This window comes from Buceros rhinoceros, unplaced genomic scaffold, assembly GCF_000710305.1.
Source record: "Buceros rhinoceros silvestris isolate BGI_N320 unplaced genomic scaffold, ASM71030v1 scaffold4338, whole genome shotgun sequence".
NCBI classification, from domain to species: domain Eukaryota; kingdom Metazoa; phylum Chordata; class Aves; order Bucerotiformes; family Bucerotidae; genus Buceros; species Buceros rhinoceros.
Window position 1 is genome coordinate 6,858 of NW_010427293.1, and position 21,740 is coordinate 28,597.

The 21,740-nt window shown below is 39.6% G+C and overlaps 1 protein-coding gene across 1 annotated transcript in view; it reads right to left on the bottom strand.

The window, feature by feature from the left end:
- Positions 1–1,560: 1,560 nt before the first annotated feature.
- Positions 1,561–21,740, bottom strand: part of SEPT7 (septin 7) — a 50,233-nt gene continuing 30,053 nt past the window's right edge. Inside the window, exons 3-12 of the mRNA XM_010141817.1 lie at positions 18,953–19,053; positions 18,241–18,375; positions 15,911–16,028; positions 14,479–14,571; positions 13,185–13,281; positions 11,415–11,466; positions 10,750–10,875; positions 4,826–4,961; positions 3,114–3,253; positions 1,561–2,593 (exon numbers count right to left, since the gene is read on the bottom strand). Coding sequence (XP_010140119.1) covers positions 2,554–2,593; positions 3,114–3,253; positions 4,826–4,961; positions 10,750–10,875; positions 11,415–11,466; positions 13,185–13,281; positions 14,479–14,571; positions 15,911–16,028; positions 18,241–18,375; positions 18,953–19,053 — 1,038 coding nt within the window. The 3' untranslated portion in view covers positions 1,561–2,553. The remainder of the gene's footprint in view (positions 2,594–3,113; positions 3,254–4,825; positions 4,962–10,749; positions 10,876–11,414; positions 11,467–13,184; positions 13,282–14,478; positions 14,572–15,910; positions 16,029–18,240; positions 18,376–18,952; positions 19,054–21,740) is intronic.

The window sequence follows — 21,740 nt, forward strand, 5'->3', positions numbered from 1 at the left end:
GAAATCCAGCCCAGGGCTTGATTTCCACACAGATTTACTTGCCCTGAAACCTTTAACAGCATTAATATTTAAAGCCCTTTATATTTAAATCAGCTTGAGGGGTTTTGTGAATCAATGAAGACAAAACCAATCCTCAAACAATTAAGAGTCTCTTCTTCACGCTTCCTCTGGAAATCATGGAGGGGGAACGTAGCTTTTACCTCGCTCCCTGGGGTACCAAACTGAGAGATGGTTTTGCTATTGCTCGAGCAGCACGTCCTCAAGGAGTACTCTGGTGATACAAGGTCATATCTGGATGCAACAGGTTTCTGATCAACAAAACCTCTGCTGCACCTTGAGTTGTGACACTAATACGGGGAAATTTCAGCACCTATTTATTAACAAGTCAAATGAGTTTTGGCTTTACAGAAAGGACACATTTAAATTCTGATTTATTCAACAGAAGAAAAAAACCAACCAACCATCCAAGGTTGTACCATAGGACCTCTCCAGCTTATAGACTTTTTATTGGCTATACAACCACTACACTTCAGGCTGCACAGGTTCACGCCTCATATTTTCCATTTTATTTTTAAAATACCGTCCCCCAGCGAGAGAGTGCAGAAAGTCTGAAAAAGAACTCTAACTTTTGGCAAATTCGTACTCCTCTGGTGCAGCCCAAACTCACCATGAAAAAGCATTTAAGAAAGAAGTTCAGAGGTGTCTTCCCAAAAGGCCAATGCTCCGTTTCAGATGAGAACTCAGAACACTGGATTTCTATATGCTCTAAATTCATCCACATCCAAATGCTGTGTTGTAGAATATCCATGTGCCGTCATACAAAGATCTAACGAGAGCTTAGACCAGTTTCTGACCATCCCGAGCGCATGTGCGGGAGGATGGAGAGTAGGGGTGGGGAAAAGAGGACAATCAGCACAATGAAAACAAGTTTCCTGATAAATTAAATCCCTATTTCAGAGCGAAAGGGAACATTAAAGCACAGACAGTATATCCCGAGTTTTGGTGAGTCCTAAAAGCGATTCAGAATCTGCAGCTTCTGTCCTAGATGGCAACTGTTGCCTGTTCTTTACATTATCCATAAGCATAACTTGTGTAAAAGAAAAATGAACTGAGTGATATCAGGGGTAATACAAGGGACAGCTGCAAAAAAATGAGACGCTTTGCATCCTTTCACAAAGGCCTTTTCAAAAACCCCCATCTAAAACAACCCCCCCAGGAGTGCCAACGAGCCTAACAGAACCACCCAAAGAGGCCACTAAGTGCGTGGTGACACAAGAACCTCACCAGAGAGACAAAAAACAGCCGCGGTGCAGCATGTGCGGGCACTTGGTGCCCTCTCCTGGGCAAGCCAGAGCCTCGTCTTGCCAAAGCAGAACCCAGCCCCGAACCTGGATTTCCTCCCAGTCCCACACCGTGCCGGCGTTTTCTGTACCTTAAATTCCTCGGGGAAATCCAGAGACGCAGCTCAGTAAAGTCCAGATGGAAGAGAGACGGTTCAAACATCCCCCAAGGGGTTAAACTTGGTTGTTTAACCCCTTGAAGATTCCCGACGCAGCAGCGTGTTACATCACAACATTGTTTATTATGTGACTTTTTACAATACAAACAAAAATACAGAAATGCAGTATATGAATACAGCTAAATGCGAAATGGTGATGTTTCTCTTGAGGCCATATTCCCATTTCTATAGTAAAATAAAGACAGACTGCACACAGGTAGAAACAGGGTGGTAGTTAACTCCACAATTTTGCCTAGAAATGACCTATAAATGCGTTTTCCTGCTACTTTACCATAAAATGTAAAAAGGGAGTTAAAGGAAAAGTTTTACTCACTGGTTCCTACCATATGAAAGAAGCTATATTCTATTTAGGAGGGCCAATATATGGAAAAAATATCTAAATTAAATGTTATTACAAAAAAAAAAAAAAGAAGCAGTAATGAGATCCTTCTGGCTAAAGAAGTTTCTAAATGAGAATAGCATATATTTAAAGAATCCCAAACATAAAAGGGGTGTTATAAAAAGCTCAGGTGCGCTGTAAGCCTACGACTTTTGTTTTTCCATGTGTCCTTTTAAACAATGGAAGTGTCAAAAAATAGGGTTGACTGTGTTAGACTAAATTACATTATTGTATATGCTGCACTGAATGGAACTCTTGTATTATAATAAGAGAGAAGCGTTGTTTGCATCAGATTATGGCAATTTATCCTCAAAACCGTCTCGAGTCCTTGCGGTTTTTAATATCCTGTAAACCGTCAAACCACCAGAACATGATTGTACAACAGGAAAGGGTTTTCTTTTTGCATTAAAAATGACGCGGTTTAAAAAATAAGGAAAAAAAGGGTACTTAGAGTTGTTATTTTTCCAAGTACACGACACCCTAGACAATTCAAGGCAACTCATTCTCCATCAAAATTAACAGAAATTTGTCATGCTGTTAAATCCATTACTATGGATACGACTGGTGCAAAATTGGTCAAACGGATCCAACAAACACTGATGTCCAGGCTGGCATATTGGCAACTAATACAGAACTGGTGGTCAAAATGATGCATTTAAAATATCTTCCCTTTCTTCTTATTCTTTTCCAAGGTTCTAAAGAGATATCAGGAAGAAAGCTTGTTAAATACTGTGGACGCGCTCTGATTTTATTTTTAAGTATCATTAATGCACCGCTTTTAAATTATTTTGAAAAGCTTTACCGGTTGCAATACAATGTATGACATCTATAATGTAGATCGCAGTACATTTAGTCAAGCTTTTACCACTAGATTTCCCCTTCCAGGGACTAGAACTAACCACTTCCATTCCCAAAGCTTTACCTTCATCCCTCTGGGTCTGATTCAATCTGGCTTTCAAACACGCACTGCATTTTTTTTTAGACAGATGTTTGGATACAGTGTTTTTGCAGATTAAAACCTGCTTTAGAAGCCAATGATCTTCCTGGTATTTCTGATATACGCTCGTTCTAAATTAAAAGCAGTTCATGATTTTTCTTACCTTTAAGTGATACTTTCATAGTGGTCAACCACTGACCGTTATCACAGAAACTGCTTTTTCTAGCACAAAGCTACAGAATGTTTACTGTGATCTGCAGGACAAGACTACAATTTACCTGGAAGAATTCTGTTGTTCCAAAATACGTTGTTGAGCTTCCCAGTTTGCTTTCTCATCCTCAAACTGGCGGCGCTTCTCCTCTAACTCTTTGTGTTGTGCCTCCAAATTCTTTTTCATTTGCTCGTGGCGTCGCTGTAGCTACAGAAGAAGTTATGGAGAGAGTTAATAAGCACAGAAAACACAGCAACTTTTGGAGCTGCAGTAACAAACAGCGGGAACAGAAAACACCCGAGCTACAAACCGGAGTGGATTTATCCACTAATTAGATGAATTATTATTATTATTGAAGCAAATTGTCTGCACTGCCAGATCAGTATCGGAAGCCTCTCCCATAAGTCGATGGGACAAACTGACAATCAAACCTGTTGCATGCGAGAATGGGGACAGCGTCAGGAAAAGTGATTCCTTCTCTGCGGTGTAACATGTTTTAGAATTACATAAGACTCCTCCTCTCCTTACTCTTTCAAGTCCCTGCCTTACGCAAACCCTTCAAAGCAAACTTCCTTTTAGAGATGTTTTAAATGCTTTATACTCAGCCCTGTCTGTTGGCTACTCTTCTACAGAGAAATACAACAGGAGTTGAAGTCAGGAACAGCAAAGAATAAAAAATGAATGAATTGTATGAACATTTCAAAACTACCATCACTGGATGCGCTCAAGACATCATGAAGCAGCTCATGAAAAATAAAAGGATTTTTGTTTGTTTGTTTTTCATATAACAAAGAGAACGTGGAGGCCAGAAGTGTTAATAGGTCCAAAGTTTGAGACTGAAATTGAGAAAGGATAAATCCAGTAACTAATTGAACACTGTGATCCAGATAAAACACCTCGCTTCACAATCCTCGAATTGCTGACTGGGGTATCCTGGCATTTATATCCTTATCTATTCACTTCTCCAAAAAAAAATAAAAGCTAGGTTGATTTATTTTTCCCCTCAGACCCAGTACGTCTTGGCTCCTTACAATGCCCGGGCTGCCAAATATTTCAAGCTTCCTCACTTTCCCTCAGATTTGGAGCCAAACTTTCTTCAGGAGCTTTGACAGTTTTGAACCCCTCTGTGAGAAGCTGCCTTCTCACAACTTAAAATTCATTTTCTACTTAAACACTGTTGTGCAATTGTCTCTTAAAAAAGTTGCTTCAAGAGCTGCTGGAAGCACATAAAAAACTGCTTAATTGTCAGGACTTCACCTGCAGGTGATAGAATTGGAGTTAAACACCTTTGAACTTTATGTACGTTCACACGACACCAACAAACCCCTGCCTCCTCCTTAGTCAAGTAATTCTGATTTAGATGATTTCTTATAGAGATCAAATCGAGTTCCTGAAATGTTTCCTTAATATGCAAAGGAAATTATCACTACTACATTAATTTCTGTAAACTATGAAGGTCTCAAGAACCTTAAGCACATGGAAGAAAAGAAAATATTCCAAAGAAGAGGGAGAAAAGAGGTTAAGAAAGTTCGGGAATATTTTAACATACTGTGACTGTGAAAATAGAGAATGTATGTGAACGTTCAAATTACAGTTTGCGTTAGGGCTGATACCATTTCAAAAACAACGAGAAAGAACAACTGAGTTGTCTTTAAACATAAAAATCTGACGGTGGAACCAGTTCCTAGACAGAGGTTTTGTTGCACAGTCTTGGCACAAAGAGCCATCTCCACACTTGTTCGCCCTCAAGCACGTTGGGGTTTAAGTCGCTGTGATTACCTCAGCTTCGGAGTCCTTCAGCTTCTGCACCTTCTCTTTGACTTTCATCTCAAACACTTGCTCCATTTCCATCTCCATTTTTTTCATTTTGGCTACGTGCTCCCTCCTTTCCTCCTCCATCTGTGCCAACGGGCTCCTGCCATAAATCCAGAAGAAGTAGTTAGTGAATAAGAACTTTTTTTCCTGTCTGTTACATTAGGGCATCTGCAAAAAACAAGATAGAAAGCTGAAGCATTGCTGTATGCACTGCTAGCTTCAATCCAATTTGCATTTTTAACTGTTTCGTCAAGCCTTCCTCAAAAAAGACATTTCATACGGTATCTTTTCCTCCCCCACAACTTATTTATATTACATTTAGGTCAACAGAAACTCTTGACTTTCTATCTATAGCAGAACCTGGTCATGGGAAGAGAGGAAATCGAAGTTACAACCAAAAAACACCCTCGCATCTTCCAAGAGATCTTCAGGCATCTTTTCCTTTCTCATTCAAATATATACAAAAAATTAATGGATATCATAAAAATTAAGCACGTTGCAGACAAGAGAGTCCCATTTCCTCTCTGCATCTTCACTGCTCAAAGTGAGCCCAAGAGGAACTGAACATTATGACTGTGTTGAATGCTGTGGTCACACATCTGGAGCGAGAGCGACTTTGCAAAAATAGGTTCGAGCAACTGAACTTCGGTATTTCATGGCCATGTTAGTTGGAAGAGTTTCTTTAGAAAGCTATTAATAAACTTGCTGTATAAAATAACATACAGTAAATTTCCTTTTTCTATATGCTTTATGGTAACCTCTTCCCTGGATCCCACTGTATTCTGTGCTGTATAAGCCTCCCATCCATGTTATGGTGATATGGGTTTAAATAGTGAGTTTCACATTAAATACCCAATAAATCAGGATGTTTTTGATCTAGGGAGGATTGCTGGTAAGATTTTTCTGCTGTTCCACAAAGAGCAATCAAAACAAACCACCAGTCTCTTGTTGCAGTTTTGAGTACGTAGGGCTTAAAATGACAAAGTTTTGACTCTCGTGTTGGTAAAGCTGGAGAACTGAATATATTTGGAAAGGTTCCAGTCACCCAGCTGAGGGTTTGTACTGTACTGGGTGCTAAAGCCACTCAGACCAGCAAATGGTAAAACAGAGAAGGCAAGCCTAAGCCCTACCACAAATAGTATTTTTGCTTTCAATTCTTCAAAAAAACAACCCTATGTAACATAAAAAAAAGTGTTCAAATCATACAGAAAAAGCATTCTAAAAGGAGGAAAGAATCCACTAATTTTCAGTGATGATTGAACATAATTAGCAATGTCTATTGTGATGCTGAATTTGCCATTAAAGGAATGGAGGTTAGGTATCAAACATCTGCTTCGACTGTTAACGGCTCATTTTATCCTTCCTGCTTGCCCATTTTCACCACCTAAGCATACAGTGAAAGTAAATAATGTCATATGAACTTTTCCCTCAAATAAAAGTAGTTTAGAGGTGACAATTGGGAGGGTGGGGATGAGGAGGAAGAAAATGGCACTTCCATTTAAAACAATTAATTACATTGAGTTTGAACTAATAGTTGCAAAGCCTGGACTGGTGAGTAAAATGCTGTGTAACAGAACTGAAAGTGATCCTCAGCCTAATGTTTCCTTCAGCCCTTTGGAAGGAAAACTGCCAGCAACTTTTGTCAAGGAAAAAAAAGGAAATGGTTAAACACAGGTGAAGTACAATAATGCACCAAATGAAGAAGAAAATGAAAGCAGAGGTGAGTAGCAGCGCTTGGGGAAGCTAACCAGCTGCCACAACAAGACTGTCGTCTTGTTGTTACCTTTTGGAAGTGTAAAGTTCTCAAATGTATCTGCTCTTCAAAAATTAACCTGGGAAGTAGATCTGGGTGCTGAGGAGTCATTGCTGCGCTCCTTTGGACTTGGAAGGGAGCAGAGCCATCCTGCTATCGACAACCTAATGATCTAACACAGATGTTGTGCAAGTGGTGTTTGAGAAAGTGGTAAAAAAAAAAATCAGCACAGAAGGGTTGATAAACAAACAAGTGAGCAGGTACAGCTGAGAGCTTTACAACATCGGCCACAACTGGTTTTGTTAGAGGGATATGATGTGGGTAAAAGCACATCATTCAGGATAAAACTGTACAAGGAACTTGAACAAAAAATGAGCTAAAAAAACAACCACTAAACAAAGATGCAAAACATTTAACTGATTTAACAGGACGGACGTTAAAACAGCCCTCTAAATTAATCTGGAAATATTAAAAATTATTCTAGATATGTGCAAAGTGGAACCTCTGCGAGCTGCTAATAAGATAAAAACATCATCCCAAGAAATTAAAGTAACCAATTCCCCCATCCAATGAAAAAAAATTACAGATAAGGATGAAAACTCCACTAGTTCTTTATAAGCATCTACATAAAGATGATGGAGCTATGGAGAGAAAGTGGGGGAATTCTGTCATTTATGCACTTCTACTCATTGTTGAATTTGGAACAAATTTGTCTTGAGGCTTAGCCAAAAAGTTCGGTTTTTACAGAGGTATGTGTCACTGAAAGGATTTATAAATTCCTGACATTTACCTTAGCACAGATTTAGGCCAAAAAAAAAGGACTTCTAGGGAAAAAACCACCAATGCCAAGAGCGGGATAACAGGAAATTGTTTTCAATCTGAAACATTCAACAGTGAAACCCTTTTTGTGTTTATAAAATTTTTCTAAGTTTTTTGGAAAAATTTAAATGACCACTTACATGCCTTCAACTGTGTCAAATCTAAAAAACAAAAAATACAGAGGCTTAGCTTAGCATGCTTAAATCAAACCACAAAACCAAAAAGCAATAATTTTAAAAGTAAATTCATTAGTAATAGATTCCTCAAGCTAATTATGTGCTCCCCCACACCAAATTTTTTTTTCCACAGTAAAAGGAAAGACTGTTAGTTAAAGCTTGTTCTGTTTATTCCAAATTCCATTAGTAATCACTACGACATGTAAATATTAACGCAGGTTTGATGTGCGGATACAGTCAGGAAGAGTTTCCCTGGAATATTCATGCTTTTAAAGTGATTTAAAATATTTTAGTGAAATGAACAACCACTTGCTCTAAAGTTTTTGGAAACCGATGCTGTTTCAAGGCTTATCTGCTCTTTTAAATCATCACCTAGTAAAGGCCAGAGTGTTAAGATCCCATGAGTGTGGAGCTACAAAAGGAGCACCTGAGGTCCATGGCCTGCAGAGGTCTCACCAGCGGTGGGACTCAGCTTGACTGCACTCTCCCCTCCCCAGAACACAGTGCTTTAGCACTTCCCCAATACTACAGGACAGGAAGAAAGTCTGAAACCAAGATTCTGACATTAAGTGACACCACGGAGTAAGACATTAGAACCATTCCACAGCATTTGCTAAGAACACAGGCAGAAGGAGTTAGACGTAGTCTAAGCTAAGTGGGTAGAAGGACCTACACATGGTGGGTTTTGTTACTCTGCGTGACAGAAATCAGACGCTAAACCTAAAACACACAGAAGGCCACACAGCCACAGAAAACACATGCTATGGATTGCACTTCGGTTAACACGTTAATGGTGGAATAGTCAATTAAGAGTTTCACCAAATCTAAGGAGACAAATCAGAGAGAAATTCATCAGCTGGACAGAAGAAACTGCACTAAATTGTTAAAACCTGTAGCACGTACTTTTACTGTTGTTCAAGGAAGTATGTTAACGGTTGCCTCACAGAAGGCCACACAGCCACAGAAAACACATGCTATGGATTGCACTTCGGTTAACACGTTAATGGTGGAATAGTCAATTAAGAGTTTCACCAAATCTAAGGAGACAAATCAGAGAGAAATTCATCAGCTGGACAGAAATTATTAAAACCTGTAGCACGTACTTTTATTGTTGTTCAAGGAAGTATGTTAACGGTTGCCTGAAAAACAAAGGTCTGCAAAAAGCTGCTTTCAAAGAGCTTTTTAAGGGCACAAAAGTTCAGCCCAGTCTCCGACCGCTGCCAGTTGGAGATGCTTTTGGAAAAGTGCAAGAACCACGGTGTGTACATCTCCCCTGACCTCTACCCTCCCGGCTGACAAAAAAACAGCAGCTTCGGAGTGCTCAGAGCCAGAGGTTGCGTCCGTGTTTAGCAGAACGCCTGTACCACCACCAGACAGCACCAGACCATGTCGCCATTCTCTCAGAGACTTGCAGAATCGGTCTCCCGTGAATGAATGAATCAGATTTCCAGAGGACAAGTCCAATACTGCTCCACGTTGAGACACAGACAAAAGGCAAGCAGGCAAGTATAAAATTCCTGAGGGGATGCACAGGTAATCTGGTAATGTTTGCTCTCCCCTCTTTCAATTTCTTACGGACAAAACTGTTCCAGAAGGTATGTTTACCTAGGAATAGTCAGGTGGGACAGCACAGTGATCCGAAGCGGCAGGAGGTGCAGAGGTAAGGATGGAAGCAGAGCAACTCCAGACCCTCTTGGTGTAAATCCTAGCTAAAACGGAAATCCCAGCAACCGACTGGGGATGTGGGGAGAACGAAGGACCTGAAAGGGGTTTTGAAACACCTTCTGGGAGGTGCATTTATGCAAAAATGCATCTTGTTATGTTGCAGTAGGGCAATAAAAGATTACTTACAAAAATCACTGTGTTATTCTTTTAAAGAACAAGGCAGAGTAACCATCCCTTACTTGGCTAAGGGAACACAGTGAGTTTGTAGGTGCAGACTAACACTAAACCAAGCAGGCACCAAACAGAAAACAGTGAAAGTGTTATCACTAAAATCAAGATTCTTCAAAATCTAAAGAAAACATACTACAATTCAGAAAGGTATAGAAAATAGTATTGAACAACACACAAAAAATAAAATCTAAACAACTTCCCCTGATGCCCAAAATGGCAATGAAAAAGCTCCACTTTTCAGTACTTTACATGGCCCCAATTTTTCCACAGTGACTACACCTCGTTTAGTAATGTCAGATGTTAAAACCCCTCCTCTCCCTGCCCTCAACACTGTGCAGTTACGAGGATGAGTGTAGCTAGAGATGTATTTCTAACATACTTGCTATACGCATCCGGAAGCATCTGGTATTTAAATACAGGACAAATAAAAGAAATACTGTCACTAATTATTAATTTTTTAATCACTAATTATTGTTGAGACAGTTGATACATGCAGAGCAGGAAAAATACTTCAATTTAAGAGCGCAGCTGTTCTCAAATCGCATTATACAATGCGGAATACAGTAGAGGCTACTTTTAAATCTTCCAATAACTTCATCAGATTGGCAAACAATTTGCTGTCAGAGGTAATTAAAATGACACATTAGGTTTAAAAAAACAAAGCAACAAAGAAACCAACCCCCTGCGTTGCAACTCTCCTCTCACCAAAGATAAAGATGTTGCAGTATTTCCGCGCTGTGATAAGCGGCCACAGAAGGAGCCTGGGCAGCGTTTCAAGGATGACAGCGGTGGGTCTGGATTTGCAAAGTTTCTAAGCAAATATTAACCCATTCTTCTCAAAAACATCCCTGATGCTGACTATTGAGCATTCATGTAAGCCATAATCCCAGAAGAAGTATATAAACCAAAACAGAAAAACAAATGCACGAAAACTTTGCAGTAAGTACCAGTGAAATGGAAATAGTAAATGTATGGATTCTCTTCAGAACTGAATCTACCTAAAACCAATTTTTATTTAGCACATTCAGTTAAACTAGTGTCAGGCTTAGTAAAATAGAAAAAACCCCAAATCATAAGTAAATGAGAAGTCTACAATGTTCAGAACACAGTGAAGAAGTGACTGGAGGGTCAGTACAAAAAAACCCTCCACCACCCACCAAAAAAAAACCCAAACCAAAAATCCCACCACACATACACGAAAGGAACAAAAAATAAAGCGCAGTACAACCTTCACAAGAACTTACTTTGTTAGCTGCCCTTTATTTTTGTTGTTGTCAACACCGTTGTATGTAACAGCTGCCAGTTTTCTGCTTCTGTAGTTCTCGTAATGTACATTGTTAGTGACGTCCTTCAGGTCCTGCATATGAGTTCTGTCAATGAGTGTAAAATCAGCAAACAAGCCACAACTTCCTACCTTCTATCTTTTAAGTCTGCAAAAGCTAAATGCAAAGTTCATGACTAAGATACAAACATCAGCTTCCTTTGATAACGTTCCATCGTCAGCCTGGAGAAAAGCAAACCTTGATAATCAAACAGTTGTCACAGCAGATGTCACTGACTGACTGCCGGGAGGATGGGACTCGGTGCCCGACATGATGAAGCACAGGCAGTCTTGCTTTAGAAAATTTCAAAAAAAGAAAAAGCCTATAACTGTTCCTATGGCTTATCACAATTTTCAAGAACAAGTAGTCAGAAAGTAAAGGGAACTATTAAAAACAAACCAGCACCAGCACCACGGCTTGCTAAATATATGGTTAAAGAAGGTATCAGAAAGTGTCAGGTATCTTTATAATTAAAAATACGGGGATTACTATAAACTCACTAGCTCAAATCCTTCCTTCTCCAATATATGCCTTTCCAATTCTCTCAGACATACCAGAAAACGTGATGTCACCTGTAAGTTACTTACCTTATCAACATGTTCCTCAGAATTGTGAAGTCACAGTGCTCACCGTTTTCAACTGCAAAAAGAAGTACATTTTCGTTGAGATTCTAACCAACAGACGGTTCTTACATAGAGGTAAGGCTTTTATCCTACATTCATTCCAACAGCCTACAGGTTATATATATATTTTGATGCACGTGCCTATGGACCAAAAGAGCGTGTTGGCAACCGGCATTAGAGCCACCTATTCCGCCGTGCCTGTCATCCCATTACTGGAGGAGAGGCTGATGCTGTGAGTGGATTTCCCTCATAGGTAATGAAATGACACCGGAGAAGAATGTACATACACCCCAGAACGCCCTGGCGTGAGGCAAGAAGGCAACATGCAAAGCTCTTGGCACACACAAAATAAAGGCACGAGGCAGGTTCCAGTGTGCCCCTGAAGCAGAGATGGGACATTTTCACGGGACGGAAGAAGAAAAACAGGATGAAGGAGTAAAAATAACCCAAGTAAGTTCAGTGAATCCTACAGAATAATGAAGCACAGAGCCTCTTCACATGTTTGTTTTGTATCTGCACTCCTGCATTATTTTATTCCATGGTTTTACACTAACTGGTAAGTTCCAGATAGAACGTGAGGTCATACTCCCAAGAAAAGGATCATCTCCGAGTAGTCTGTCCTTTGCTGACAGACTCAAAGCCACTTAAAGCGGTTCCTTTTAGTTAGGCTAGTTCTTCCCTTTCCAAAAGCTGTACAACCACAAGAGCGTGCAACATTGATGAAGTTTGTTTTAAAATAAAAAGCAGCACCGTTTTGTACATCTCCAAATGCTAACACAAGAGCCTTAAATAACGCTGGATCCTCTCTGGTGCAGCTGGGTTTTCACTTTCTGCCAAACCTCATTTCCTGCCAGACAGACAGACACTTCAAAGTGCTCCAGCACTTCTTTTTAAAGTGCCGGTCCATACGCTGCTTGTTGGTTGGGGTTGGGTTTGTTTGGGTTTTTTTGTCTATTTTACACTGCATCAATGTCCACTGCTCTCAGAAAGCAGAAATAGTGAGAGGAAAAAAAAAATCATCTCTTTATTCAACAAATGCACACTACAGAAAAGAAGTTCAATGATCATGGAAACCCAGTTTAATAGTGCTTATTTCACTACACAACAAGGGGCAGGCCATGCCATGCGCCATCTGAAACAAGTGAACACCATTGAAGCACAAGCAATGACTGCCAGAACAACATGCAGTTATCTTCAAGCCTCTGGAACAGTAGAAAGTAAGTGTTAAATGAATAAAAAAAATTTAAAAGAACTACCAGAAATATTCACTTCATTACCAGGTACCTTCCTGTTGTTACACCCCAGCGATTAAAACCCAGATGTTTTGGGGAAAAAAAAATATTCTCCAAGAAACTTTACACCAAATTTATGCTAATCGAGCTGATCAAATTAACATGTGTAATGTGAATACTCTAGAAAGAAGAATTGAAGAAATACATAGGTTTTTAGATGAAGAAAATTAAAAGAAGTCAATCCAACAGTTGTGATCTAAGCCTCATTGTTAACTGCAGTAAGTTACTACGGGTTTTTCAGTTCCTCAGCGAGGCTTCAACAGGAACCTGCTTGCAAAGTTACACCTTGCTGAACCTTCACCTTGTTCCCAGACTTGTCAGAATAGCAAAAGGGTATAGTTGATAAATTTCTAGACCAAAGCACCTTCAAATTAAGCATTTCAAACACAGACTGATGTCTGAAGTTTTAAACGGATAAAAAAACATCATGAGAAAGCCTTACCTTCTGCAACGCCCCACGGGTACTGCCTGCCTCTAACTCTCTTGCCGTTGACTTCAATGATCGTATTACTACCTACCACAGCAAGAGGTAAACGGTCCTACGAGATAAAGCATTACTTTAAAAATCAACATCAACTGCCAGCAGATACTGAAAGCTTGACATAAGCTAGTTTGGTGCTGTAACACCGCAGTGCAGCTTACCCAAAGCGCAAGAACCACTATGTTTACTGACCTCTGCCTAGTTTAGTGACACAGATATACACACCCCCCTTCGAAATTCCTGACACCGTTGTATTCTGAGAATCTAGTTAAGAAACAGACATTACTGTTACTCAGTAAGCTAAGCAACAGGCAAACCATTTCCTATTTACTCAATCACACAGTAATTATTTATGAATTCTCATTCCCACTGGCTACAAGCGCTGTTACTTTGTCTGGATCTTTTACCCAAAAATGTTCTCAAAAGGTTTGGCAAAGAACTACTTCAAGTTCTTGTTTTCAGCTCAACCAAAAATCCCTCCAGTGTAACAAGCAACAAAGGAGCCAAGAGCAGCTTCAAGTAGCTGAAAGGAACAGTATACAAAGCTGAGTATTTTGGACTTCTGTCCTTTCTTTTATTCTGCTCTTCTCCTTCAGGCTCAGTCCCAGAATATCTTCCATTTGTGTGATTTGTGTTTACCCATTCTAGGTGATTCCCACAGCAGCAAAAATATTAAAAGCTCTTGCAGGCTGTTAAAGCGACTGATCCAAGAGAAGCAAGGCTCAAGAAATGTATACAAGATAGACTCCAACATAAAAGAACAAACCAAAAGCATGAATAAAAAAAACTAAAAGCCTTCCAGCAGCCTGACAGTCCTTTTGATTTTCTTTAGTCATTCATCTCCATTAAGGTTTCGGTGTATCAATTAGTCCGATAGCTCTTAACCGTAAGGCACGTGCTCTGTGCCACTGCACACCTTATCCTTTGATTCCTTCAAAGCTCAGAATCAACCAAGATGTGGGACGTAGATAAGAGTCAGATAGGGATGGAGTAAAAAGAAAGTGATCTTTTCGGAGTTTATTGAACAAACACGTGATCTAGTTGCTCCCATTCCAAATTTTAGCCATTAAAGGAGTTAAGTCATCTAAGAGCATCATTCATTGCCTCTGCTGATGAGCAGTAACTCTAACAACAGCTTTACATCTGATTTTTTTCTTCTAAATATTGTGGTGGGATCTTCATTAATGACACAAAGCTTTTCACTCTCTCCCCTTCACCCCATCACAAGCAATTTTTTCAAAAGAAATTTATTTACCTTTATCTTTTTAACAATCTTATTTTCTTCTTCATCATCTGTTTCTGGAAATTCATATATTTTAATTTTATGTTCTTGGATTTCTTTCATTATCTACAACCAAACACAGGTTATTTGTGTGAGCAATTTTGAGGCGTTCGTACTTTGTAGTAACTCTGTTTTGTGCTGCAATCTGATTCTCCCTCCTTTTGTTTGGTATGTAAAACCTTTGCATATTAAGGTGACTGATGGGCTGACTCCAGCAGTTGGTTGTCGAGAAATATTTGCAAGCACTTATGAAAATTTAAGAATAACTGACGGCATCATCAGAAATGAGACTGTACTGTTTTGGTGCTCGGTTTGTCCGCAGGGCATTTTTAAAAACAAACTGATTAGTTTTCCAGAATTTTAGAACGGAAAAGCATTAGACCGTTTAGCTGGCAGCTGCGCTGCAGAGCCCTGGGGAATATTTCTGGTTCGTGGGTTTGCCATCTTGTAAGAACATAAGCTTCCAATTCATGCAAAGACTTATTTTCAAAGTTTGATTTGGGGAAGTCGCCCCCATTTAACATCAACTCATTGATAAAACTGCTTATATATTAAGAAATATTCTGTGTTCTACCATTTTTACCCCTTCACATCAAAATGAAACCACCCATGAAATGCAAGCAGAACCGATTTCAGGTCTATAGCACCTTAAGTTTCTCCAAGGCAGAAAACATCCTCTAATTTTTAGACTTAAATCAGGAGTTTTGCACACAACATCTCTTACTGCATCTGCTTTTCAGACCCTGTGTTCTTCTAAACTAGGACTGGGCACCGCTCAGTACACCAGTCTTCATGCCTTAACCTGTTCTGGGTCCTCCTTATCCTCCTCATACAATACAGCAAAGCCTAAATAAATGTGCTGCTCTGATCCTGTAGTTGAAGTAAAACATACACCACTTGGAGATATTGATACCAAACTTAGTCTACAAAGAAATTATATGAACGTTAGAATTATTTCACCATGTTTAAAACGCCCCCCCCCACCTTTTTTTTTTTTTTTTTTTTTTACCACACAACCCCCTTTAGGACCCCTAATTTTGGAGAGAATGTTTTCCTCATGTTTAAAACGCCCCCCCCCCCTTTTTTTTTTTTTTTTTTTTAGACACACAACTCCTGTTAGGCACCTAAATCTTGAGAGCTCCCTTGCTGATTTTTATCTCAGCAGTGAATTATTTCACTTGCCAAGAACCATACTACACTTGAAACCTCTTCCCCTGCGGATAGAAACAAGATTATTTCACCAAGAAATATAATTAAATCTAGAGATATAAATTACCTAGCTTTGCTGTCTCCCGTCATTGCTTCAGGGTTTAAACTTTACATGTAAGAAGTTAAATCTCACCATTTCCACAGGGATCAACTTACTAAATTATCCCGTGTTGTAAATACGTATCTCTCAACTCACCTGTTTTTTAAACTGTTGGCATTCCTCGGGTGTAAGTGTGTCTGCTTTGGCAATAAGTGGAATGATATTCACTTTTTCGTGCAGGCGCTTCATAAACTCTATATCCAAAGGCTTAAGTCTGAAAGAGAGCATTAGAGCTTTGCAATTTATGTTAGTTAAACAAGAATGTACAAATGATTTGAGATTTGTCCTGACAGCTGCTCTTAACACACTGATTTATGAGTGATAGATGAATGAAATTCAAAAGACTACCTGCAACTTCTACAGGAAATCCCCTGGAATCGTGTGATTTTTTTTTTTTATACATTAGATTGCTCAAGACAATGAACTCTGTGGCCTGTGTACCAGTGAAGGAGAAATATCTCCTCTCTAAATCGCTACGTATAACAAAAAGACCTTTATGAACACGGATGACAGTGACACAAAACCAAAACCACCCACCACATGGGCATATAAAACCGTCAGTGTGGATCAAAGTGGTAAGTATTTCCCGCTGGCTGAAGTAAAGCCACGGAGGTTTTGACGCATTAATGCTTCAGAATTATAGCAAGTTTAGTCAGGCTTAAAGGATTCGCTTGGAGGATTTAACAAGATTATTTCTCATATAAAAGAAATTAGAATTAGGAACATTAAAACTAGATTCATTTGGCATTCAAAGTTATTCTTTTATATATGGTTTGGAGAAGAAGCTATAATAAAATGTTAAAGAACACGTAAGTTATCTTCACTTTAACATAAGGATAGAAGCACTTTCACCTACAAATGCTTTAATTCAATGTAAATACAATCACGCATTAAGTGTCCACTGCTCGCTGGGTGACACGTGCTGCTGTTTGCACAGGAAACATGACCTAAGACTGCACCACCACCAAAAGCAGGTAGGAAGTGAGCTACATCCTTTCAGAGGAGACAGCAGCTTCGAAGAGGAAGTGCATGCCAACAGCAGCACCGATGTTCTCTGTGCTTCATTCGTTTCCTCTATTGGAATGCTTCTAGTCCAGTAATAGAAAACCACTATGCAAACCTAGCTCATCTTCACACTTTTTTCTCCCCAAGTATAACATGAAATACCTGTAGAACAAACATACTTTGCCAGCTTTTAGCCTCTCGAATTTAGTAACCAAAACTTACTTTATCTGAAGCATTACATTTATTATTCCTTATGAACAATTTGTACCTTCCCACTGCTTTAGAAAATTTTGACAGATAGAAGGAGGGTGTGGAGGGAAGATAAATATTTAAGAATCTGAAGGTTAGCTCAAAAAAGATTAACGAACACAAGGATCATCTCCCCTTCAAATGACATTTTGATTTTGCACACTAGTAAAACAGTGTATGCCAAGGACTTGAGAGTTTGCATTTACATGTGACATGTGTTGAGCAAAGCTGACATTCATTAAGGCAAGCTGACATATGAAAACCTCTTCTACATCTCCCAACATTTCCTTCCAAATTGGAGAAGTCTCTGACTAATTCAAAACGATGAGAACCATTCCAGAAGCTGGCTGTAATAGCTGCGTTTTTCACTGCCCAAGAAATAATAGTCAGAATTATTTCATTACTCACTTGAACAAGTTTTACTACTTTTGGCCCATATGGCAGAACAGGCCATTTATCTTCGCTTACTTCTGGTTTTGAAGGTGTAACTTAAGAGTCTCTGACAGATTTAATCAGTTATATTACAATGATAAAATGCTAAATGATCCATTTCTGATATAGTCAGTCTGCACCTCATACACCCTGGAAATGCAGTTCTCCCTCTCTACCACTAGATAGAAGCCTGATCAAGTTAAAAAATCTAAGCAGGGCTGGAACGTTGTATAATAACTGAAAAAAAGATATCCAGAATGCCATTGGCATTGTCACTAGACAAAGGACTAGACTCCAGGTGCATTCAAGCATGCTTATAAGGATGCACGAAATTCCCATCTTCAATTCATCATTGAAATCAAAGGGAGGGAGGGAGGAAGGAAAGGAAAATTCCTGTTGCTTGAAGCCTAAATCAGTTTCTCCTCCTAAACAGGAATGTGTGAGCAAAAGCTACATAGATCACAAACAGACCTGACACTTGTAAACACTTGTGGATTTTTAATTGTTCTAATACTACTTCTCTTGTTAGGTAATTAACGAGCAATCATGTTTTCTCCTCTTCTAACTTATCAATTGATTGCCGATGTTTGACAAGCCAAAGTAAGCTCATCTTTAAATCAAGCACTGTGCGCAAGCTATTAAGAAAATCCTGTCTGGCCCTTCAGAGAACTAAGAATGCCAGATTTGGATGTTTGTCTGAGATAAAAGAGAAAGGACACATAAAATACACCCATACGAACCCATGTCCTGAAGGAGCAATGAAGTATAAACAACACTGCACTCTATTATCTGGCATCTGACGTCTGTTCACTCGGGATTCTGCGTTCAGGTAGTCCTCGAATTTACTGTCAATGTAGTCAATAACCGGCTGCCAGCTGCAGAGGTTACATGAATAAAAACCTGTAAGTCACATCATTTATGTAAAAAAAGTCTGTCTTTACTAAGAAAGAGATGTACCCTCTTTCCTCACAGCTTGCTTTTTTCATTTTTAAATCAACAGACTTCAAGACAGCACCTTTTAAGTGACCAGCTCCTCAGCACACACAGCTCTGAAGACACAATCTATGAGTTCACCGAAAAAACCCTTTCAAACACAATCACCTTCATTGTAATAGCATTAAATAGAACACTTAAGAACACTTGCCAAAGGAATACGCTTTACTGGTCACATCTTGTGACAGCACAGAAGTTGGTGCTGCACACTGTGTATGTGGATAAAGAGCCAAATGCTCTTTAAAAGGGAAAAGCTGACAGCATTTCAGTTGAGTTATAAAGGTGCTCAGAACTTCAGTGGTTGAAGCTTTCCATTGACTGGAAAATTTCAAAGCATTAATATTTTAACTGAAGATCGAAGCATGCCTTTAAAAAAAAAAATGCCACAGGGTATTAACTCTCACATGCACAAAATACAATTCAGAATTGTCGTGGGAGAACATACAACGAATGTCTTACCAATTACTATTATCCACAGCATCTCCAAATCCCGGCGTGTCAACTATTGTAAGTAGTAACTGAACACCACCCTCTTTGATTAAAACTTTGGACTGCTCGACCTGTAAAATGAATAAAGTGTAAGATTAAATTTTGAGCAATTCAGTCACCCACTTAAACGCTGGGAAAAGCATCCATTGAATAAGAAGTCTGACAAAGACTTGCTATATTTTCTGCTTCAGAGGGATACGGGGTCTGTGTTTTCCTTATAAAATCCCAGTAATTTGATAATCTAAGTATATAGGATACCATCTTATTTTAACTCCTGTTGAAACAGGAAAAGCCCTAACCCACAATATTAATGCCAGTATAAAAAACAAAACAAAAAGATGTTCTGAGACATCCAGGCGTTCTGATAAATCAGGCATTATAACTTCATGAAATTGTGAACTTTGGTCACTTCAAAGAAAATTACACTTTTCACAACAAATCCTCCCCCCTTAGACTCTACATTTCTAGACCTTTTAAGGCATTTTTAAGAATACATTTACTCTTCAGTTAGTATAATGCTTGGGAAAGGAATCATAGAAAGGGATGGCTTCCTGTTACAAAGAGATTGATATTGAACAGTAACACAATCTAGCTGCAATCTGCTGAGCTCGACCTCACGTGACCGTAATGGATTGGTTCCTGTTGGCTCAGGTTGCTGGTGGAAACCTGGCTCGGAAGGCAGCTGCACCAGCACAAGGCATGATGCAAGATCCGGGCGTGGGAACGCGTGCCTGGCGTTGTGACCACCCATCTGCTGCACAGCTCCGCTGGCTTGCAGGAAGCATGTCAGCAAACAGCTTAAGCATGTCATGACACAGAAAATTGAGGCTAAACAGCAACCGGGCTGCTACCTCCTCCTATCTACTAATACCTCAGTAACTGGGGATATTGCCAACGCCAGGGTACCTCTCTGAGAGGGCCGTACGCCGCTGTCGTATCAGTCTGATCCCCAGCAGCGAGAAACGACAAACTCACGTTAGTGTGTTGGCTCTTTCCAATTGGTCACCATTTATTCACAGTTTTTTCCCCTGATAATCTATAAGACAATTTCTATTAAGTTTTTAGTTTTCTAGATATGGATTTGAGAACTCAACCGTGCAACTTATTCAGAGCCACCCACAAGCTGGCAGACAATGATGCCACCTTCTTGCTTCTTGCTTAACAGTTCTTAAGCCTCCTAAACCCCAACTGGGGAGAGACAAGAAAGTTATATTTAACTAGGTGAACACCTGCAACAACATTCAATAATGAACCTCCAGAGAGAGCAGAAACTTGGATAATAAACCCTATCTGGCTGGTTTCTTGACCAGCTCAAGTTTTGAGAGTTGGTATCGATGCTGCTGAAGCGCTTGCACATCCCCGGTTGCATCGGTGAAACGGGCTCTCTCACAGCCACACCTCAACATCGGTGTAAACACTTTGCAATCTACTGGGTATGTGATGCAATGGCATAAATTAACGCTCTGCAGAAAGTCAGGCTAAATCCCTTCTGCTCAAGCAAAACACTGATTCAAATTCAGAAGAGAATATACAGAAGCACAGAAAACAGTAGCTAACTGGAAAGAAAGCTCTGTGTTTAACCTGCTTCTAGGAAGGTTTAAAAAAAAAAAAAAGGAAATAAAAAGACCCAACACACACATAGCAGCCTAAGACACCATCAAGTTACCCTTTCACTGACTGCACAACTCCTATCCTTCCAAAAGCGTCCACCCCAAAGCTGTGAGAATGCAGGAGTACACACAGGGCTTTAAAAACATCTGTTTTAATTGTGGTGAATATATCTTTCCCCCTCTCAAGAGTTCTGTGGAGAAATTTTATTGTACACAATCGATGCCAGAACTCAGGGCAGTAATCCATATAATCAACTCGGCCAAGAGGTTACTACTCGCAAGCTTTAGCACACAGGAGATTAACTTCTGATTCCTCACATTCTTTTTGCTATCTTTTTGTCCACAGCTCTCCTAAAACTGAGCTCTCTCCGAGTATAAGAAACCCAAAACACTTTCAAAATACTGGAGAGGACAATGTTAAGAGCTGTAGTCCTGCCAAGTGCTACAAGGTACCAGCTTCATTCTCCATCACAGAAATTCCCAGCAAGAACCATTAAATTATTAAGCACTTGCAGAGGAATGCTTTTACAAAAGCAGCAATTAATAAAACATTCTCTTGAACGTGTGTTTATACCAAAGGAAAAGGAAGGTCAGGAGATGGTCAGAAATGCCACGCCAAACATTTTTCCTGACGCTTGTAAAATATCAGCGTGGCTGAATTTGTGAAGGCACCTTCTGACAAGTGACTTGCACTAACGAGCTCTTACTGGGTGGTGAGGAATTAAGTTTATTCTCACTCCTCCTAAATTCATTATCTTGCTCTCAGAGCAGGGTTTTCAAAAACCTACAGAATAAGAAACATGAGTTGATCAAATTACGTGTCCTACGCTTGTGTTGTGGACTATCAGACCACGTCTACCATATACTGTAAGCAGCAGAGTCTGCTGGGAAGAGACAGCAGGTGAAGAATCTGCCCCAAAGCCTCTGTAAAGTTGCATTTTTCTGACCTAAATGGATGTGTCCATACATGGTCAAAAAGGCAGAGAAAGCAGCAACATCTGGAAAAGATCCAGAAAATCACTGTAAACTACTGTCATTCATAGTTAGGCATCCAACTGCATCCTATCATCTAATTTACAAGTATTCCCAAGGGATTCGTGGAAAACGTTAGTTCATGCCTTGGAATTTAGAACTTTTTAGTAAAAGTC